General features: G+C 37.1%; 1 protein-coding gene across 1 annotated transcript in view; it reads right to left on the bottom strand.

Moving 5' to 3' along the window:
* The window catches only part of ACSS3 (acyl-CoA synthetase short chain family member 3), a gene marked incomplete at both ends in the record, with an annotated part of 153,865 nt that overhangs the window by 80,579 nt on the left and 54,258 nt on the right, over positions 1-19,028 (bottom strand). The window contains 3 exons of the mRNA XM_079714394.1: positions 8,688-8,828; positions 14,910-15,044; positions 18,756-18,944. Of these exons, the coding sequence (XP_079570520.1) occupies positions 8,688-8,828; positions 14,910-15,044; positions 18,756-18,944 (465 nt within the window). The remainder of the gene's footprint in view (positions 1-8,687; positions 8,829-14,909; positions 15,045-18,755; positions 18,945-19,028) is intronic.

Here is a 19,028-nt window from a genome sequence, read left to right as displayed (position 1 = left end):
TCACTATTTCCTTTCCCATATTAGGGAAGTTTTCAACTATAATCTCTTCAAATATTTTCTCAGTCCCTTTCTTTTTCTCTTCTTCTTCTGGAACCCCTATAATTCGAATGTTGGTGCGTTTAATGTTGTCCCAGAGGTCTCTGAGACTGTCCTCTGTTCTTTTCATTCTTTTTTCTTTATTTTGCTCTGCAGCAGTTATTTCCACTATTTTATCTTCCACCTCACTTATCCGTTCTTCTGCCTCAGTTATTCTGCTATTGATCCCATCTAGAGTATTTTTTATTTCATTTATTGTGTTTTTAATTGATGCTTGATTCATCTTTAGTTCTTCTAGGTCCTTGTTAACTGTTTCTTGCATTTTGTCTATTCTATTTCCAAGATTTTGGATCTGGGAAATAGAATCTTGGATCATCTTTACCATCATCATTCTGAATTCTTTTTCAGGTAGACTGCCTATTACCTCTTCATTTGTTAGGTCTGGTTGGTTTTTATCTTGCTCCTTCTCCTGCTGTGTGTTTTTCTGTCTTCTCATTTTGCTTATATTACTGTGCTTGGGGTCTCCTTTTTGCAGGCTGCAGGTTCGTAGTTCCCGTTGTTTTTGGTGTCTGTCCCCAGTGGCTAAGGTTGGTTTAGTAGGTTGTGTAGGCTTCCTGGTGGAGGGGACTAGTGCCTGTGTTCTGGTGGATGAGGCTGGATCTTGTCTTTCTGGTGGGCAGGTCCACGTCTGGTGGTGTGTTTTGGGGTGTCTGTGGACTTTTTATGATTTTAGGCCACCTCTCTGCTGATGGGTGGCGTTGTGTTCCTGTCTTGCTAGTTGTTTGGCATAGGGTGTCCAGCACTGTAGCTTGCTGGTCGTTGAGTGAAGCTGGGTGCTGGTGTTGAGATGGAGATCTCTGGAAGATTTTCGCCGTTTGATATTATGTGGAGCTGGGAAGTCTCTTGTGGACCAGTGTCCTGAGGTTGGCTCTCCCACCTCAGAGGCACAGCACTGACTCCTGGCTCCTCAATTTGGGATGATTTGTTGTCTATTCATGTATTCCACAGATGCAGGGTACATCAAGTTGATTATGGAGCTTTAATCCGCTGCTTCTGAGGCTCCTGGGAGAGGTCTCCCTTTCTCTTCTTTGTTCTCACAGCTCCTGGGTCTCAGCTTTGGATTTGGCCCCGCCTCTGCGTGTAGGTCGCCAGAGGGCGTCTGTTCTTCGCTCAGACAGGACAGGGTTAAAGGAGCAGCCTCTTCGGGGACTCTGGCTCACTCAGGCCTGGGGGGAGGGAGGGGCACGGAGTGCGGGGCGAGCCTGCGGCGGCAGAGGCCGGCGTGACGTTGCACCAGCCCGAGGCGCGCCGTGCGTTCTCCCAGGGAAGCCGCCCCTGGATCCCGGGACCCCGGCAGTGGCGGGCTGCACAGGCTCCCGGAAGGGCGGTGTGGACAGTGACCTGCGCTCGCACACAGGCTTCTTGGCGGCAGCAGCAGCAGCCCCAGCGTCCCACGCCCGTCACTGGGCTCCGCTCTTTCAGTCGTGACTCGCGCCCGTCTGTGGAGCCCCTTTAAGCAGCGCTCTTAATCCCCTCTCCTCGCGCACCAGGAAACCAAGAGGGAAGAAAAAGTCTCTTGCCTCTTCGGCAGCTCTAGAGTTTTCCCGGACTCCCTTCCGACTAGCTGTGGCACATTAGCCCCCTTCAGGCTGAGTTCTCGCCGCCAGCCCCAGTCCTCTCCCTGCGCTCTGACCGAAGCCCAAGCCTCAGCTTCCAGCGCCGCCCGCCCCGGCGGGCGAGCAGACAAGCCTCTCGGGCTGGTGAGTGCCGCTCGGCACCGCGCCTCTGTGCGGGAATCTCTCCGCTTTGCCCTACCCAGGTACGTGGGGAGTTTCTTGCCTTTTGGGAGGTCTGGGGTCTTCTGCCAGCGTTCAGTAGGTGTTCTGTAGGAGTTGTTCCACGTGTAGCTGTATTTCTGGTGTATCCGTGGGGAGGAAGGTAATCTCCGCGTCTTACTCTTCCGCCATCTTACCCCCAACTATTTTTATTTTTTTAAAGAATGAGTATAAAAATTTTCTTCAGACATCTTTTTTAATTCATTAATATAGATTATCGATATGAAATATCAGATGACAGTTTTCAATTTACTGGGTATTTGGTATGGTGTAGAAAATAAAACTGAATAATTTCATATTCTCCATGTAGATTTTTTATAAGAAGTTCAAAGATTAGTTTTAAAAAGAGAGTTTCTTTATTATAATATTAATATGTGACTAACATTAAGGTGATAAAGCATTTCTTGTTTGTAATCATATTTTCCAGGTAATGATAATTAAAATGCAAAAGATAAACCCTGTTCAGCCTCCGAAAATACATAAACCATGCTCAGAAAAACCTACAAATCATTATACTCTAGTATGCAAAATTAATCAGAAATAAAAAATGGCATTTTAAGGTATATTTGAAATCTTGAGTATGAGATATAAATATTCAACATCAGTGCTTACCCCTAAAACACAAGCATGCTGCATTTCACTCTTTTGAATATGTTACTTTATGTACTTATACCCTATCTATCTTAAAAGTAAAGATAGATGATCTAGTATATTTTCAGAAAAGTCCTGTAACCTGCCAATACACTGTTCTAGTTTTTGTAGGATCAGCCATAATACTTCAAGTCTTCTGGAGAACTTGAAAAACATCCAGGTGGGACTAACACTCCATGTCCCTAATAAAGACATGAAAGTGAATTCTATCTCAGAATAGACAGGTGCTCTTTAAACAAAACACTTTTAATGTATATGGTTATTTAAAAAATACAGTCCATACAAGTGAAACTAAAGGCTGATTATTCATCATCCAGGAATGGGACGGCAGTTATCACAGATGGTTCTTTATGATTTCCAGTTTAATGAGCTGCCTTTGAAGACAAGGAAAGCCACAAAATATTATAAATGGGGCCATTACATAAAACAGAAAACATGTCCGTGTCAAATCTGTACTGTTTGGTTGCCACAATTTAAAAAAAAATACAGTTGAAATAACATCAGTTGTAGTAGAAGAGAAAGGAAGTTTGAGATGTGCGGTGCGATTAAGAGTTTGTGAGTCTTTAAAATGTTTTTTAATAGATCTATAAAAATCTGAAGGGCAAATCTCAAACTATTCAGGTAAGAGAAGTCTAGATAGAGTAACCGAGAAAACCTCATATTTCCTAAGGTGAGCCCCTCTATCACCCTACTCTGTAATAAAGACTTGTACAAGACAAATATACATATTTACATACATAAACTAGATATTCATTCACACATACATATGTAAATACATATGCGTATATGTCTATATGTACACATGTATATGCCTATGCTTTGTATGTATGTTGATATATACACTTCAATTCACTCTAGCAAATTAAGTAAAAACAAAACAAGAAGAAAGAGGAAACAAAAATATTACCTGAAGAAAAGAAATCTATCACCAAAGAACAGTTGGAGTCAGTGAGTTGAAAAGTATGAGGTATGGTTCTGCTTACTTAAAAAATCCAACAAACCAACAATACTCTTGCTCTTATAGTGGTTTTACAGGTGACATCCCCTCTTCCTAGAACACACCCTCACCCCTTTTCTGAACCTGGTTAGCTCCTACTTGATCACACAAGTACTTAACAACACTGTGAAAGTGTCACCTCTTCTGGAAGCCATCCAAACCCACTAGGTTTGTGTTAAAAGCCTCTCCCTCCTCTTTCATGGCCCCAAGACCTGCAAACTTCTCTAAGCCTCTGAGTATTAACAACATCCACCTACTGCTAAGTCTCCTCCACCACTCTGGGCACCATAAGAATGCTTTTGTGTCTTCAGCATAGAATAGGCAGTTAATACATTTTCTGACTGATTAAAAGAGTGAACAGTTAAATGAATAAGCACATGTACGAAAACTATAATTTTTTAAAAACATTCTTCTTTGTTCAAGAGAAACCCTTGAAACCTTCAGAATTTAATGAATCATATTAGTAGAAATGGAATGATTCCATCTGGTATATTTCATCAAACATAAAATCTCTTGCTGTAGACAAGACAATGACTGAAGCTGCCTCTATGGAGGATACTTTAGCAGCAGTATAATTTTTTATTGGTCTGAACAACTGTGAGGTAAGGGGCAAAGGTGTAGCAATTTCAGCATTTTAACTGCAAGAATTGTACCACAGATTAAAAAAAAAAAGTTCACAGGTTTTTTTATTTGACTCTCTCTTATTTTTTTCTACAGTATAGAATATGAATAAGTCACCTAACACGTAGGAATAAAAGTTAATGTAAATTATATAAATTCACATCAGGACAAAGGACTTATCTACCACCTTCCTGTCATGCCTTCTTTTCTAATTCTTTGCTTTTGGTTCTTTTCCCCTGTGCTCCTTTGGCACTAATTTTTTTTTTTGGTTATCTCCATACCTCCATGACAGCAAGCCGGAAGAAGATAAATATGACCATCACTAAATCTCCCACTCCCAAAACGACACCCCATCCAGATGAGGGATTCTTCTATCGTGTAGTTCCTTGAAGTAACTTGGATATAGGTACCCAAACCAAACAGGATAAAAGTGTACAACAGGACAGAAATGTATGCAGAGCAGCTCAGCTGTGGTTGCTAGAATATGTGCAGCAGCTAACAGATTAACCTGTCATATAACAACCTGACAAATCCAGGGTTGGCAGATGCAGAGATGCAAATATGCCCTAGATATATCTGAAAATTCTAAACAAAGAACAGACTGCATTGTGTGTGTCTTATATGTGCCTATGAGAAATGAGCATTTTTAAGCAGAATATTTTTATGGGCTCATAACATTATTTTTCCTCATGAAGATCAAAGATCAAGAAAACAAATTAGGGCTTCCCTGGTGGCACAGTGGTTGAGAGTCCGCCTGCCGATGCAGGGGACACGGGTTCGTGCCCCGGTCCGGGAAGATCCCACATGCCGCAGAGCGGCTGGGCCCGTGAGCCATGGCTGCTGAGCCTGCGCGTCCGGAGCCTGTGCTCCGCAACGGGAGAGGCCACAACAGTGAGAGGCCCGCGTACCACATAAAAAAAAAAAGAAAAAAGAAAACAAATTATATGATGACATGAAATTTATATTTAAATGCTTCGTAAATGCATGTGTGCTCATCTTTCCTGTACTTCTATTCTGGGAATCCCAATATTAAAAATTCAGATCCTATTAATTCTGATTATGCCTACCAAAAATGAAGTGAGAATCATATGAATAAAGAGCCATCTGGATACTCAATATCTTGTAATAACCTATAATGGAAAAGAATCCAAAAAAAGAATATATATATACATAACTGAATATGTACATATATATATACATATATATATACATATATATATATACATATATATATACATATATATATACATATATATACATATATATATGTATATATATATATAAAGCTGAAACACTTTGCTGTACACCTGAAACTAATACGATATTGTAAATCAGCTATATTTTAATTTTAAAAAAGGCATCTGGGAGCTAACTGGAAAAGTAAGAGATTATTTAACAAATATTCTGATGATCTACCATGGCCTCATTCTAAGGTTAGTGCCATAATGGATTCAAAGATGTATGAAATATATTCTAAGACCTCAGAGAACATGCAATGTTATAAAAATAAGTAAATAAAAACTAATATATTAAAAAGTAGAATAAAATAAGTGGCACAAATAATTGTTGGCAACATATAATTTCAATGCAATTGAAATTCTAAAGTCCACTGGAGGGTTAAGGGAAATGTTTCTGAAAGACCTTAAGAAACGAATACATTGTCTTGCCATTCTGCATGTCCTACTCTGTAAAACCTACTCATTCCCATGATTTAAACACCATTCCTCTACAGCCAATGACGTTCCAAGGGTCTATCTGCAAATCCAGATGTATTCTTGGACCCAGACTTTCACTTCCAGCTACTGGCTGGGCATCTCCATGTTAATGTCCCAAGGATACATTGTACTCAATATGTCCAAAACCTCCCCGTTTTCTCAGCCCCAAACTATTTTCCTTTGTTTCTACTTTAGTAAATATTCGAAACCACTCTTCTATGTTCTCAGGTTCAAGGTCTTGGACTCCTCCTCTGCCTTACTCTTATCCTTGAACCAAATCTGATTGTTCCCTAGTAAGTTTGCTGTCCTAAGTAAGGTCCTAAACTAAACACAGCTTGAAAAACCAATCTCCTTGTTTCCATTATGTGTACTTGCCTATCTTCTCAATAAAATGTTGCAAGCGTTACCTTCCTTCATATTTTTCTCTCTTTCTTAAGAAGCATTAGTGCTCTCCATTCCTTACATACAGTATATAAACTAAATTTCTTGGCTCAGTTTTAAGCAATTGGCCCCTGCCTATATATCTGGCCATTTCTCTTCTTTATCTGCACCAAATGCACTAGCCATCCTGGAACCTTCCTTACACACTCCTGCCTATGCTTATGTCAACCCAATCTGCCTGGCATGCCCTCCTCCCTATTATGTCACCTGATGAAGAAGTTCTAGTCATCTTTCCAATGTCACCCTGTCAAGTGCTTTCCCTGACATCTCCCTGATAAAACAGCACTCCCACTCTTCCTATCACCCTTATCCTGCTTTATTTTTCTTCAGAACACATCACAGACTGCATAGTTCTTTATTTGTTTACTTCCTGTGTCTAGCCATAGAATGTAAACTTCTAAAAGACAGATATATATTTGGGTGCTCAGTAATCTTTGTTGGATTAATGGAATTTAATCCTTCAGACACCATCCAATCTCATCTTTTCTTCAAGAAAGCAAGAAGTAGGGTTGCCCTCTTAGGGCAAGGATCACAGACTATCTTACATTATCTGTGTTGATATATATTGCAATCCCACTATGCTGAAGGGGCTGTGGTTTACTCATATTTTTATCTCTTTTAGCACCTAATGAACACTCAATAATGCATACTGAATTGAGCTAAATTCAATGTGAATAGAAATCTCTGAACAATTAAATCCTTCTCCAATCTGTAGAAATAGATTATCTTCAGGATGGTACTACATTACAACGAAAATGAGGATGATCAAAACATCAAACAATCTTCAGTTTGGGCATCTAGGAATCCCACAAAGCACTTCTTGACCCAGAGAAAACCTGGAATAGCTAGGTTTCTTCCTTATTTGGAACCACCACTTTTCAGATTTAATGCCCTGTATATTACTTTTATTTTATTTCTACTACACTAGCTGAGTCAGCTTTGAGTTGATGACAAGCTCTTCTTCGGCCCTCTCATAAGGATCCCCATCCAGGCCACAGTGAATTTCAGTGATTTAAAGTCTTGAGGTGGCACAAAAGTTTTTATAAGATTCCTTCAGGCTTTTAAGGAGCTAAATTAATTTTTTTAATTTGGTTAGGTTATACTGTGTTTTCAGGGTCAGTGGTTTCATCTCATGCTGATACTTTTATATTAGATTATAACTTGCTGAGTCCTCTTTTATTTTACAGCCAAACGTTCATTTGGACTCTGTGTGGCTGGTGCATAATGCAGAATTTCAAAAAGTGAAGGGTAAGGATTGCATCCAGCAGATCATTTGGACTGCTTATAAAACAAATCTTAGAGTCTGCAATATAAGAAAAATTTATTTTTCAGATGACCAGAGTTCTTAAAATAATCATAGGGCTTTGATTTTACAACAACACAAATATCTTCATGTATATGCATTAATTTATTTATGCACTCAACAAAAATTTGAGTACCAACTACATATAAAACACGATGGTAGACCAAAATGTAATAAAACATGGTCTCTGTACTCAGAGAAAATATATCCCTCTACCAAATGTTCTCTTTTTCACAAGCAAGTGAATTTTATATAAAACGTCTTAAGTCTTAATTTTCCTTTACTTACATCTAAACTAACAGAAGCACTATTTTAAGAGTGTTAGCAGGTAATTTTTCAGAATTCTGATGCTACAGAGGTCCGGTATTAATAAAGAGGCCAATGCCCTACAGGATTCAAGTGATTGTAAAAGTCCCTTTGCCTGCTAACATTCTATGATTCAATGAATATTGAACTCCTTAATAAAGATGAATAGCAAGATGATACCACAAGTCTTTATGAAGTTATATGAAAAAACAGTATTATTTAGAGATACTAGGCAAAAGTGGTACTTGTTTGGTATCTGACACATTCAGGATTATTGACACTTTTGACTTTGTTTTGTGAAAACACCTTTCAGGGTAAAAGACTTAAAAAATCCTTGAGTGTCTTCAGTGCTGCAAATCAAATAGTTCAAACCCCTGGATAAATTCCCTGTTGTTCAGAGTGTCTAGGCCAATTCTCAAAGTTGCATTTTTAATGATAAATTGAATTCCTCTAAATCAAAAATCAGTTTTCATACTGTATCAAAGTTATGCCTCAATTTAAAAAATAAAAATATTTCATTTAAAATATATTTTATAAAATACAACTGATATTCAATCAAATATATATTAATTTTAACAGCTTACTAAAGCAATTGAATATTGCAGATATTTGTGAAGATTCTGAAAGAAATAAGGACAAAGCATTTGACATTAAACATAATGAATATTTTTATATATTCAGACACAATATGTCTTTAAGATATAAAGTACTTTCAGTCAGTAGTCAAATATTCTCGGTGCAAAAAAATCTGCCACTATAATTATCCCTAAGATAGTGCATACCTTTGGAAACCCCGTTGTTCCAGATGTGTAAAGAATATACAGTGGATGTTCGGAAAGAACAGGAACACAATCATGTGACTGTGCTTTTGCCATCTCTTCATCCCAATCAAGGTCCCGACCTGGAGCCAAAGGAACCGGCTCCTACAAAGCAAAAATATAGGGATATGCACTGAACAAAGGAGATTAAATCAGAGGCACACTGGAGAGTAGCTAAATCTATATTAGTCTGAGCATCTGACTGAAATCTAGGCCTATAGAGCACTAAATATCAGACTTATGACTCAGTATCTCAGGGTCACGAGTTAAGACAAATGTTCATAAAACAATCCAACAGTTTGATGTTGGCTTCAACTAAACTTACAACAGAAAATGTTTCATTCAAACCTAGAAATATCCTTAAGAAATTCAATATGATGCAGGCATGATTTCATCAACAGTCAGAGCTTAACTAACAGAGGTTCATGCTTTTATAAATGCATGTACACTAACACCTTTATAAGCTAACTTCTATTTTCTTTTTGACCTGAAACATACACTTTATTTTTTTTTTAATTGGGGTATAGTTGCCTTACAATGTTGTGTTAGTTTCTGCTGTACAACGAAGTGAATCAGCTGTATGTATATATATATCCCCTCCCTCTTGGACCTCCCTCCAATCCATCCCCCCATCCCACCCATCTAGGTCACCACAGAGCACCAAGCTGAGCTCCCTGTACTACACAGCAGGTTCTCACTAGCTATCTGTTTTATACATGTTAGTGTATATATGTCATTCCCAATCTCCCAATTCACCGCACTCCCCCTTCCCCCGCCCCGTGTCCACACGTCCATTCTCTACCCCTGTGTCTCTATTCCTGCCCTGCAAATAGGTTCATCTGTACCATTTTTCTAGATTGCACATATATGTGTTAATATACAATATTTGTTTTTCTCTTTCTGACTTACTCTGTATGACAGACTTTAGGTCCATCCATGCACCCCAATATTCACTGCAGCACTATTTACAATAGCCAGGACATGGAAGCAACCTAAATGTCCGTCATCAGATGAATGGATAAAGAAGATGTGGTACATATATACAATAGAATATTACTCAGACATAAAAAGGAACAAAATTGGGTCATTTGTAGAGACGTGGATGGACCTAACTCCTATTTTTCATAACCTATTTCTTTTACTTTGGAACTACTGTCTTCACAATGAAATCTCAACTAACCCACTAAAATTTCTCTTTATACAGGGCCATTTAAGAGTAATACTGTGGCCATTTTTCCAAATGAGAGAATATTAAATAACTTCCAGGGGTGGAGGAGTAATCTACTTTTGCTTTTTCAAGAACAAAAATCAGTTTTGAAGTTAATGAGAGTATGAGACATACACAAAAAGCTATCCAAAAGCTATCCAAGTTTTCCTTCATCTACTTTATTGACTAATATGGTAGAAATGTTTGTTTTCTTTTTTGTTCCTAGAACCAAGCTCTAGTGTTATAAACTTTATAATAATAGAGCCATGAATTAGGCAGACACATCTTAAGTTAGACAGACCTCTTTAAAAATGGTGCCAAAGAAATAAGGCAGATAGGTGAAGAAGAAGGAAGTGGCTTATGAAAAAATTACTCTCGTGGGGAGTTATAGCTATTTAATTCTAGTTATGATCCAGTACATACCTAGTTATTTTATGAAATGTTGACTAAGCTCAAGATGATACATCAGGAAGTTTACAGTTGGCGAACTTGTTAGTAGGCACAAGGCAAGACTACTCATTCCTCAGTGAAAGTAAGTCCACCACCTAGAGAGTATATGTAGCCATTCACTTCATCAAGGTGAATCCCTGAACTAACTTCAGAGACTCTGATAGATTTTTAAAAGCCAGGCCATTTCCACTTTTCTGGTTCCCTAATGTTTTGATTAGGGTTGTAGAAACCGGTCATATATTTAAATGGGTACATTTACAAATTAACATTTCAATATAATATCACAAATATGATGCCTATATGAATACGCACATTGATAGACAACAATCTGAGTTGACCTTCATGAAGGGGAAGTTTTAGGCCCAACTGGTTTCTCCAGCCTCACCTTGAATGTGCCCTGGATGTGCCATTTAGATAAATAAAAACAGATAACTGTGACCAAATTGTACATTTCCATTTGTTTTTATGTATCAGATAAACACAACTAATTTCAAATTAACAAGCCCTTGCCATCACAATTACGGACCTATTAAAAAATCATAACACTGTGTAATAAAAAAGGTCAATTGATTAATCACAAAAATAATTGCAGATAAAATGAAATGAGGACTTGAATGAATGGTTATTCTTTAGGCTAAGAAATACAGGAATGTATAAAGAAGATCTGATGAAAGGAAGAGAGGGGAAAAATCAACATTAGCCTTTACATACATGCGTTTACTTTTATAGACATGTCCTTCCTAAATGTTATCATTCTTAAAATGCAGTCCTGGGGGAAGCACCAGGGGTGACTGATGTGACCTGCCAGTTAAGCCGTCATTGTTTGCCTGAGGCTTAGGAGTGGCAGCCAGGTTTTTATTTCCTCTGGCAAAAATGCAATCCTGGTTAATGAAATGCATCACCGAGCCTCATAATTTGTGTCTCTCTAAGCTCAAAGCAAAGCCAATCCACTGGGCTTAATAACTGCCTCAACAGCATGTCAGATATGAAGGACAAGAGACATCCAACTAAAATAAAGGAAAGTCAAAACAGAGGGAAAGGTTTCAAGAAAAAGAGAGAGGGAGAGAAAGGGAGCTAGTTATGGGAGGGGGAAAGGGAAAGTGGATCTCTACCTATTTAGAAGGAAGAGAAGCCTACCATCTTTTTTTTTTTAATCAAGTGTAAATAGACTAAATATTTATTTAAAAGGCAGAGATGGTCAGATTGGATAAAAAAATTAAGGCCCCAAAATATGTTATCTATAAGAGAAAATGTTTTAAAATATAAACACATTACTGGTTAAAAAGAAAGGGATGGGGGCTTCCCTGGTGGCGCAGTGGTTGAGAGTCTGCCTGCCGATGCAGGGGACACGGGTTCGTGCCCCGGTCCAGGAAGATCCCACATGCCACGGAGCGGCTGGGCCCGTGAGCCATGGCCGCTGAGCCTGCACGTCCGGAGCCTGTGCTCCGCAACGGGAGAGGCCACAACAGTGAGAGGCCCGCGTACCGAAAAAAAAAGAAAGGGACGGAAATAAGTTACACTATGCAACAAAAAGTACAAGCAAGATTATATGGTTATGTATCAGAGTAGATTTTTACAAAATACCAAATGATAATAAAAATGAGCAACTGGAACTCTTGTAATTTTCTGGTGGAACAGTAAAATGATATGTCCACTTTGTAAAATTATTTAATAGTTCTTTATAAAGTCAAATATACATCTAATACATGGATCAGCAATTCTACTCCTAGGTATTTACACAAGAGAAATGAAAACACAGGTCCACACACAGACTTGTACAAGAATGTTCATAGTAGCCTTAGTCATAACTCCAAAGTAGAAATAACCCAAATATCCATAAATAGAAGAATGGAAAAACAATTTTTGATATATTTATGGTATGAAATACTACTCAGTAAAAAAACAATAAACTACTGATACGTGCCACACAAGGAGTATATCTCAAGAACATATTGAACAAAAGAGGGTAGACACAATAGAGTATATATGGTATGCTTCTAGTTATATGAAGCCTGGGAATGAACAAAAATAACCTATGACAATACAAATCAGAAAGCATTTGCTTCTGTGGATGGGGAATGGTTGACTGGAAAAAGGAACAAGTATGGAGAAATTCTATATCTGGATTTGGATGGTAGTTACACAAGTGCATGCAATTTTGAAAATGCATCAAACTGTACTCTTATGATCTGTCCATTTTATTGTATGTAAACTATATCTCAAAAATTAAAATAATAATAATAATTTGAGTACCTACAATGTGCATAATATTATGTTAAGATGTGAATAATGCTGAATAGAGATAGTGTACAAAAATTAATAATAAAAAAAGAGGAAAAAGAAGATATTTGCCTGAGAAAAATCTGATTAGGAAACATTCATATCCATATCCAATGTATTTATAAAGTAAAAGAAAATAGCACATATCTTGTTGGTTAGAAGTCATTAAATTGAGTTTAAGTCTTGGCTCCACCACTTATTAGCTGTGACTTTGGGCTATGACCTGTCCATGACTCAGTTTCTTCATCCATAAAATGAGGCCAGTAATAACATCTACTTTATTGGTTTATAAGAATGTAAGAATTAAATAAGGAGTATCTGAAAGTACTTTGTGCTTAGCATTAAGTTTTTTGTAAATTCTACATGAATTCATACGTGTGAGTAGTACACACACACTAAACACTTGTGTGTGTTTGTTCCTACCCTTCCTCTAACCTTCTCTTACCCAAAGCCTTCTTTATTACTGACTTTGCATTTCCTGATTGAACAGCAACAAGCCTTTTTTAAAAACATGCTGGAGGTCATCTGAAAGAAACTTAAAATTCTTCTTCGAGACAGTAAAAATATTAAAATCATTGAGTGCAACAGTTCATGAACCACAGACTACTAAAACTACACAGGAATTTAACATGGTAATGTGAATTGCTAGGCGGTAATCAAAATGAGAGAGCTTTAATGCTCTCTGTTCTTATATCTTGTCATTTAAGCATTTTCCACAGATAACCTCTCAAGAGTTCTACAAAATTATACATGATTCTTTGCACACTTTCAATTTTCCTTCTGCAAAAAATTTTAATCTGCTAGAAACCCAAATTGGTCCCAGTATAAATAGCTGGGGACTTAGCTTGGATGTAGAAATGAGGTGATCATTAGGACAAATTTGCTAGAAAAAGCATTGTAAAATATAGTCATTGATGTATTTACTGCTTTTCCTTCCTTCACAGATCACAGAATAATTTATCTGTTTAGAATATTCATATTTTGTTTTCCTGAACATAGTTTTTATTTCCAGACCAATCACTTTTTCTAAACTTTTTAAAAGGCATTTTAAATGCAAATTAATCAAGACTGGGTAGCTGAGAGATTAAGCATCCAGTCAGAGTATACACATTCAGATCACGACCCTGACAAAACTTGCAGGTGAACCACATTGCTTAGAAATATCAAAAAAAATAAGAAAAAGTTATGTCATGAATGCATATATGTAGATACCAGTTTATTCTTACATAGGCATAAGGTAAGTGATATTTAATATAAAATTAATAATGTGGTAGTTTTCTTAATGTTTTATAACTTTGCTTTCAAAGAATTACATTACTATACAGTATGCCTCTTTCTCTGGTAACTGGAAAAACTGGGTATCAGCCTATCATCACAGGTAAGTGGTTTGCTAAAAAATTTAATGGTGTTTCTAATACTGTAGTATGAATATGACTGTAATGCCATATGCCATAAAAACTGTATAATTATTCACTCATTAGTGTGTAGGCTGGGCTACCATGAAGCAATCATATTGCTGCTTCTTCTTTATCAATGCATGAGTCATTATACCTAAATATGAATTTGTTTTTCACATTATCTTTTCGTTTTTGATGTTTAGTGTTATAATACGTAGAACATCTACAGTGTTTTGTATCATATAAACCAATATTGATGCAGGTACTGATAGACAATTCATCTTGTAAACAGATGACATAAACTTATGGTATGGGTAAATATAGTTATAAATCTACTTTCTCTTCCTTATGATTTTTTTAATAACATTTTCTTTTCTCTAGCTTACTTTATTATAAGAGAATACAGTATATAATACATATAACGTGCTAATCAACTGGTTATGTTATTGGTAAGGCTTCCAGTCAACAATAAGCTATTAGGTAAGTTTGTGGTGGAGTCAAAAGTTATAAGCAGATTTTCAACTGCCCAGTGGGCCAGTGTCCCTAACCCCCGCATTGGGTCAACTGTATTATTATTATAGTTATAATGTAAATTAATAAAGGACACCTCAATAGACTACACATTAATTCTAATTCATTAATATTACAGATACTCCTATGTCCCACTCTTTTTGTTTTAAGCTCGTTTTTTATAATGACAGAAAAGATCATTCTTTTTTGCCAAAAATAGTGACATTCCTGAAGTATTGTATATTCAACAGTTTATAAATCAAGTATTCCTTTCAAATGGTCAAAAAGAGTCATCCTTAGCACATCACCATAAGCAAGGACCAAATTCAATATTCAGATTACCATATTTGGACGATTATAAATGAGAACTTTATCTGGCTTGTGTTGTCCTATTCTCAGAGCTTCTTCTAGAAGTGGTATGTATTCTACCTTCCTTCCAGGTTCAATGCCAAACGATGCTGTAACAACGACCTTGGGCTACAATGAAAAATAAGTAAATAAATACATGAGAAAGTTTAACCATCCTAATTAAGGTAACCACAATATTTCAGATGCAGGCTGACAATTTCACATTTCTTAAGAAACGTTTGAATGATTCTGTTCTCTATTAAATAAATGGCCTGAAAACCAATAAGCTATTTTTAAATGTTATAGCCCTAACCACTTCCACATAAATCTCACTTACCTGTTCAGAATTCCACACTTAATGATGCTTCTGGCTAATAAACATGAGCTGTTAAAAAATACTTTCAAAAGAATTCATTAAATCAGGTAGATGTCAATTTGCCATGAACCAGTGAAATGGAAGCCTAGGGCCCCCTCACTTGCAGAGGCCTGCATAACAGCTGGTTGTTGCTGAAGTTGTAGCATTTCTTAGCGGGGGGAGACCCAGCCTGACTGCTATTAGGAAGCATTTCTAAAGTTTTTTATGTAAGCATCTCTGCTTCAACACCTAGAGAGACCTCAGAAGGAAGAGACCTGAATCTCCAATAATTATTTTATGATTCTTTTCTCATTCCAAATACATACTCACTTTCACCAAATTTTATATTGTAATTTTGTCATATTTTTCTTAAAAGGGCCCTCATTTAAGTTTCAAGCCCCACAAAGCCTGAACATGCCCCCGTCATTAAGACACACTTGGCACTCTTCTTTACCTGACAACTTGCTAGTCATTCTTCAAGATACGCACAGGTGCAGCGAAAAGGCTTAGGATCAATCTTCCTTCACTGGTAGATTCTGAGCAGGCCTCAGATATCCAACTATAGTCAAAGTGTTCCTTTGTCCCCACCTCTGCACAGGAAGCTCTCCAAGGCCAAATTTGGACCCTGTTACCTCCCTGTCTCCTATGCCTGTTACAATGCTTGCCATACCATAAGCTCTCAACAAATATTTGTGGCACTGAACCAAAATTCTCGTTAATCTGCAAAACAAACATATCTTTGTTCTTTTAAGTACACTGTTTCTTCACGGAGAAATCCAAAGCAAAGGAAACAGATAATAAATTACTCAGGAGAAAGATAATCAGTCCAACATAGTGCACCTATTCCTGAATTTTGATTTCTAGTTACAATACATTTCATCTAGGGAATGTTTATATAATGTCAAATATATGCATATATAGCACTTTCTGGTTTTTAATATCATTTAATATTCATGGAGCTGAGGCTCAGTGCAGTTGCATAGCTTGCTCCAGGTTAGAAGTGTTGGAATCAGAAAGAGGGCCAGTACTGACGTACTGACTGATTTCAGAATCTTCCTCTTTCCACTATTTCAAGCTGCCTTTTAACAGCAAAAAAAAAAAAAAAAAGGAAAGAAATGAAAAAGTAAATCTTGTATCCTTTTTAAATATTTTTAAAGGTCAGGCATTTGAATATAATTCACATTTTAATATCTGAAATATGTACAAAAATAACTCCAGATAACATTCCCTAAGATTAGAATTCTGAATTCTGAATAAATGAAAGTAAGTTACACATCAAATTAAAAACATATATAGAATATATCAAAAGTTGAATAATTTAATAAAGTCAAAATTAGAGTCTTCCTCTAGAAAATAATCCCTTTCACATTTCTATTAACAGCCTTTTATTGGAGGTTTTATTCCATCTCAAGTGGACTACATTCTTCCCATCTTCATCTGTTAAAATAAAACTTTTTCTTTGGCCTAATTAGTTGAAAATTACGACATCAAAATCATCCCTGGTTTCAATTATCATCCAAATATCTCAGGTATGTATCTCTCTCTCCATCTCCTTGCCATTAATTGGACTTGCTCAATGGTCCCGCCCATAAGAATATGCACTTACTGCCTAAACTCCTTAACAAGGTTGGGGGTGGGGAAGGTGTCTATGTGTGTGTGTCTTATGGATTAAAACTCCTCCAGTGATACAGCATAAGTTTTATAAATTCTTATTTTATATATATATATATATATATATATATATATATATAAATTTTTCCACATCATATAAAATCTTTTAAAAAAGAAACAATATATCTCATACCTTTGCCCAAATGGTGTTTAAGATTTCTGTAGCTGAAAAGCTAGAGTCTATAGCTTCCTCAGAGAAGTCGCCAACTGCCCACTGATTTGCAGATCAGTGACTGATATTCCCCCCTAGATTTCACTTCATAACCACTAACTCAACATGTTTTTAAAAAGAGAGAAAAAAGAGAATCCAGCCAGTTAGTGTGCAAACCAGCTTCCTAGTTCTAATAACTGATCTATTACCAGATGAAGTCAGATATGTAAAACCTCACTCCATGCCTAGTACTCTGGGGACCCTCAATATATATTAGTTCCCTTTTTTTTTGTTAAGAATGTTTCTCATCCTGGGCTTATAAAACTCTGTAAAGGTCAGTCATCTCCTACTCCCATAATGACCTTCCTTCTTTAAGCTTCCCACTGCTGTTCCTCTCCTGCACATTGCCCACTAGCCACTGATTCACAAAGAGACCACCTACCAAAGGTTCTCGTTCTAACCTCTCTCCCACTCACATCATATTGCAAGACTTGCCTCCTCTTAACATTGCTTAAAACATGACAGTCACCTGCTCAAAAATTTGACCGGTCGGCCTCTACAGGATGCAATTCAGACAATAACTGCCTTTTCAAGCTCACCTTCTCTCCATCTTCAATCACATTGGTCTATTTGCTGTCCTTTAAATGAATTTTTACCCTTTTCTGACTCTCATGCTAGACTCTTATTCTTTTTCTAGCCTTTTGGACCCCACTATGTCATTCTCTTCAACTAGCTGAATCTTAGCCAAGACGTAACTCAAATCTCACCTCCTTCAGGAAGCCGCCTTCAGCCACCCCAACTAAAAGATATTATTCCTGCCTCTAAATCAGGGATCTGCAAACTATGATTCAGAGCCAAACTCTGCCCAAATTACATTCTGTGAAGTGTTGTTGGAACACTGCTTTGCCCTTAGTTCCTGCAGTGTCTACTAAGGCTGTTTTTGTGCTACAACAGCACAGCTTAGTTGCAACAGAAACCATGTAACCCGAAATGCCTAAAATATTTACTATCTCGTAACTTACAGAAAAGTTTGCTGATTCCTGCTCTAAATTCATAGAATCATAACAGCTAACCTTTTTTTTTAATGAGTGTTATATGCCAGGCACTGTGTTAGTGTTTTAAACCCAATATCTCAACGATATTTCACAACAGCCTTTCAAGTTTGTGATTTTAGTACCCCATCTAAACGTGTAACTTCACCTGTCCCTAACACACCCTCTTAACCACTGTGCTATACCACCATTCCTGGAAATATATAGATTATAAAACTAGTCATGTGTCCCATCCATTTGCTAAGCATCATTTCTTAACCAGTTCCAAGGACAGTACCAGGCATAGAGTGGAAGCTTAATAAATACACGTTGAATGAGTAAATTAGTTATTATTTTTCTTAAATGTCTTACACAAATATATGGCAAGTTAACTTGAAAGGCTTGCACCTTATATGTTATATTCTTCACAGTATCTAGAAAGATGTCTACCACATAGGACTGACTCGAAAATAAAATTTTGGATAATAGTGTACACCAAATTAAAAGTAAACTTTATCTCATTTGATAGGAGGATCTAATAAGTACAGATCACTCTTCAATGGTTCATCCACAGATAAATACAGCTGTACTATATGCAGCTACTACTTGATTTCTCCAAATAAAGCACTTACCTTTGCATGATCAATGCGACTGCTTAGTTCTCTGGATGCAAATCCCCCAAATATGAGACTATGGATGGCTCCTATCCTAGCACACGCCAGCATGGTGTACATCGCCTGGGGGATCATGGGCATGTAGATAACCACGGTGTCACCCTTCTTGACATCATGCTTGACCAAAACACCAGCCAGCTTAGAGACCTATAACAACATCATCAGATCAGCAAAGTGTTCTCTGTGATAATTCACTAAACTTCTCAGTTACGACAGTAATGCAAGAAGATG

This window comes from Hyperoodon ampullatus, assembly GCF_949752795.1.
Source record: "Hyperoodon ampullatus genome assembly, chromosome: 11".
Lineage (NCBI taxonomy): Eukaryota > Metazoa > Chordata > Mammalia > Artiodactyla > Ziphiidae > Hyperoodon > Hyperoodon ampullatus.
The sequence above is the reverse complement of the archived record's forward strand: the minus strand, read 5'-3'. Positions and strand labels throughout refer to the sequence as shown.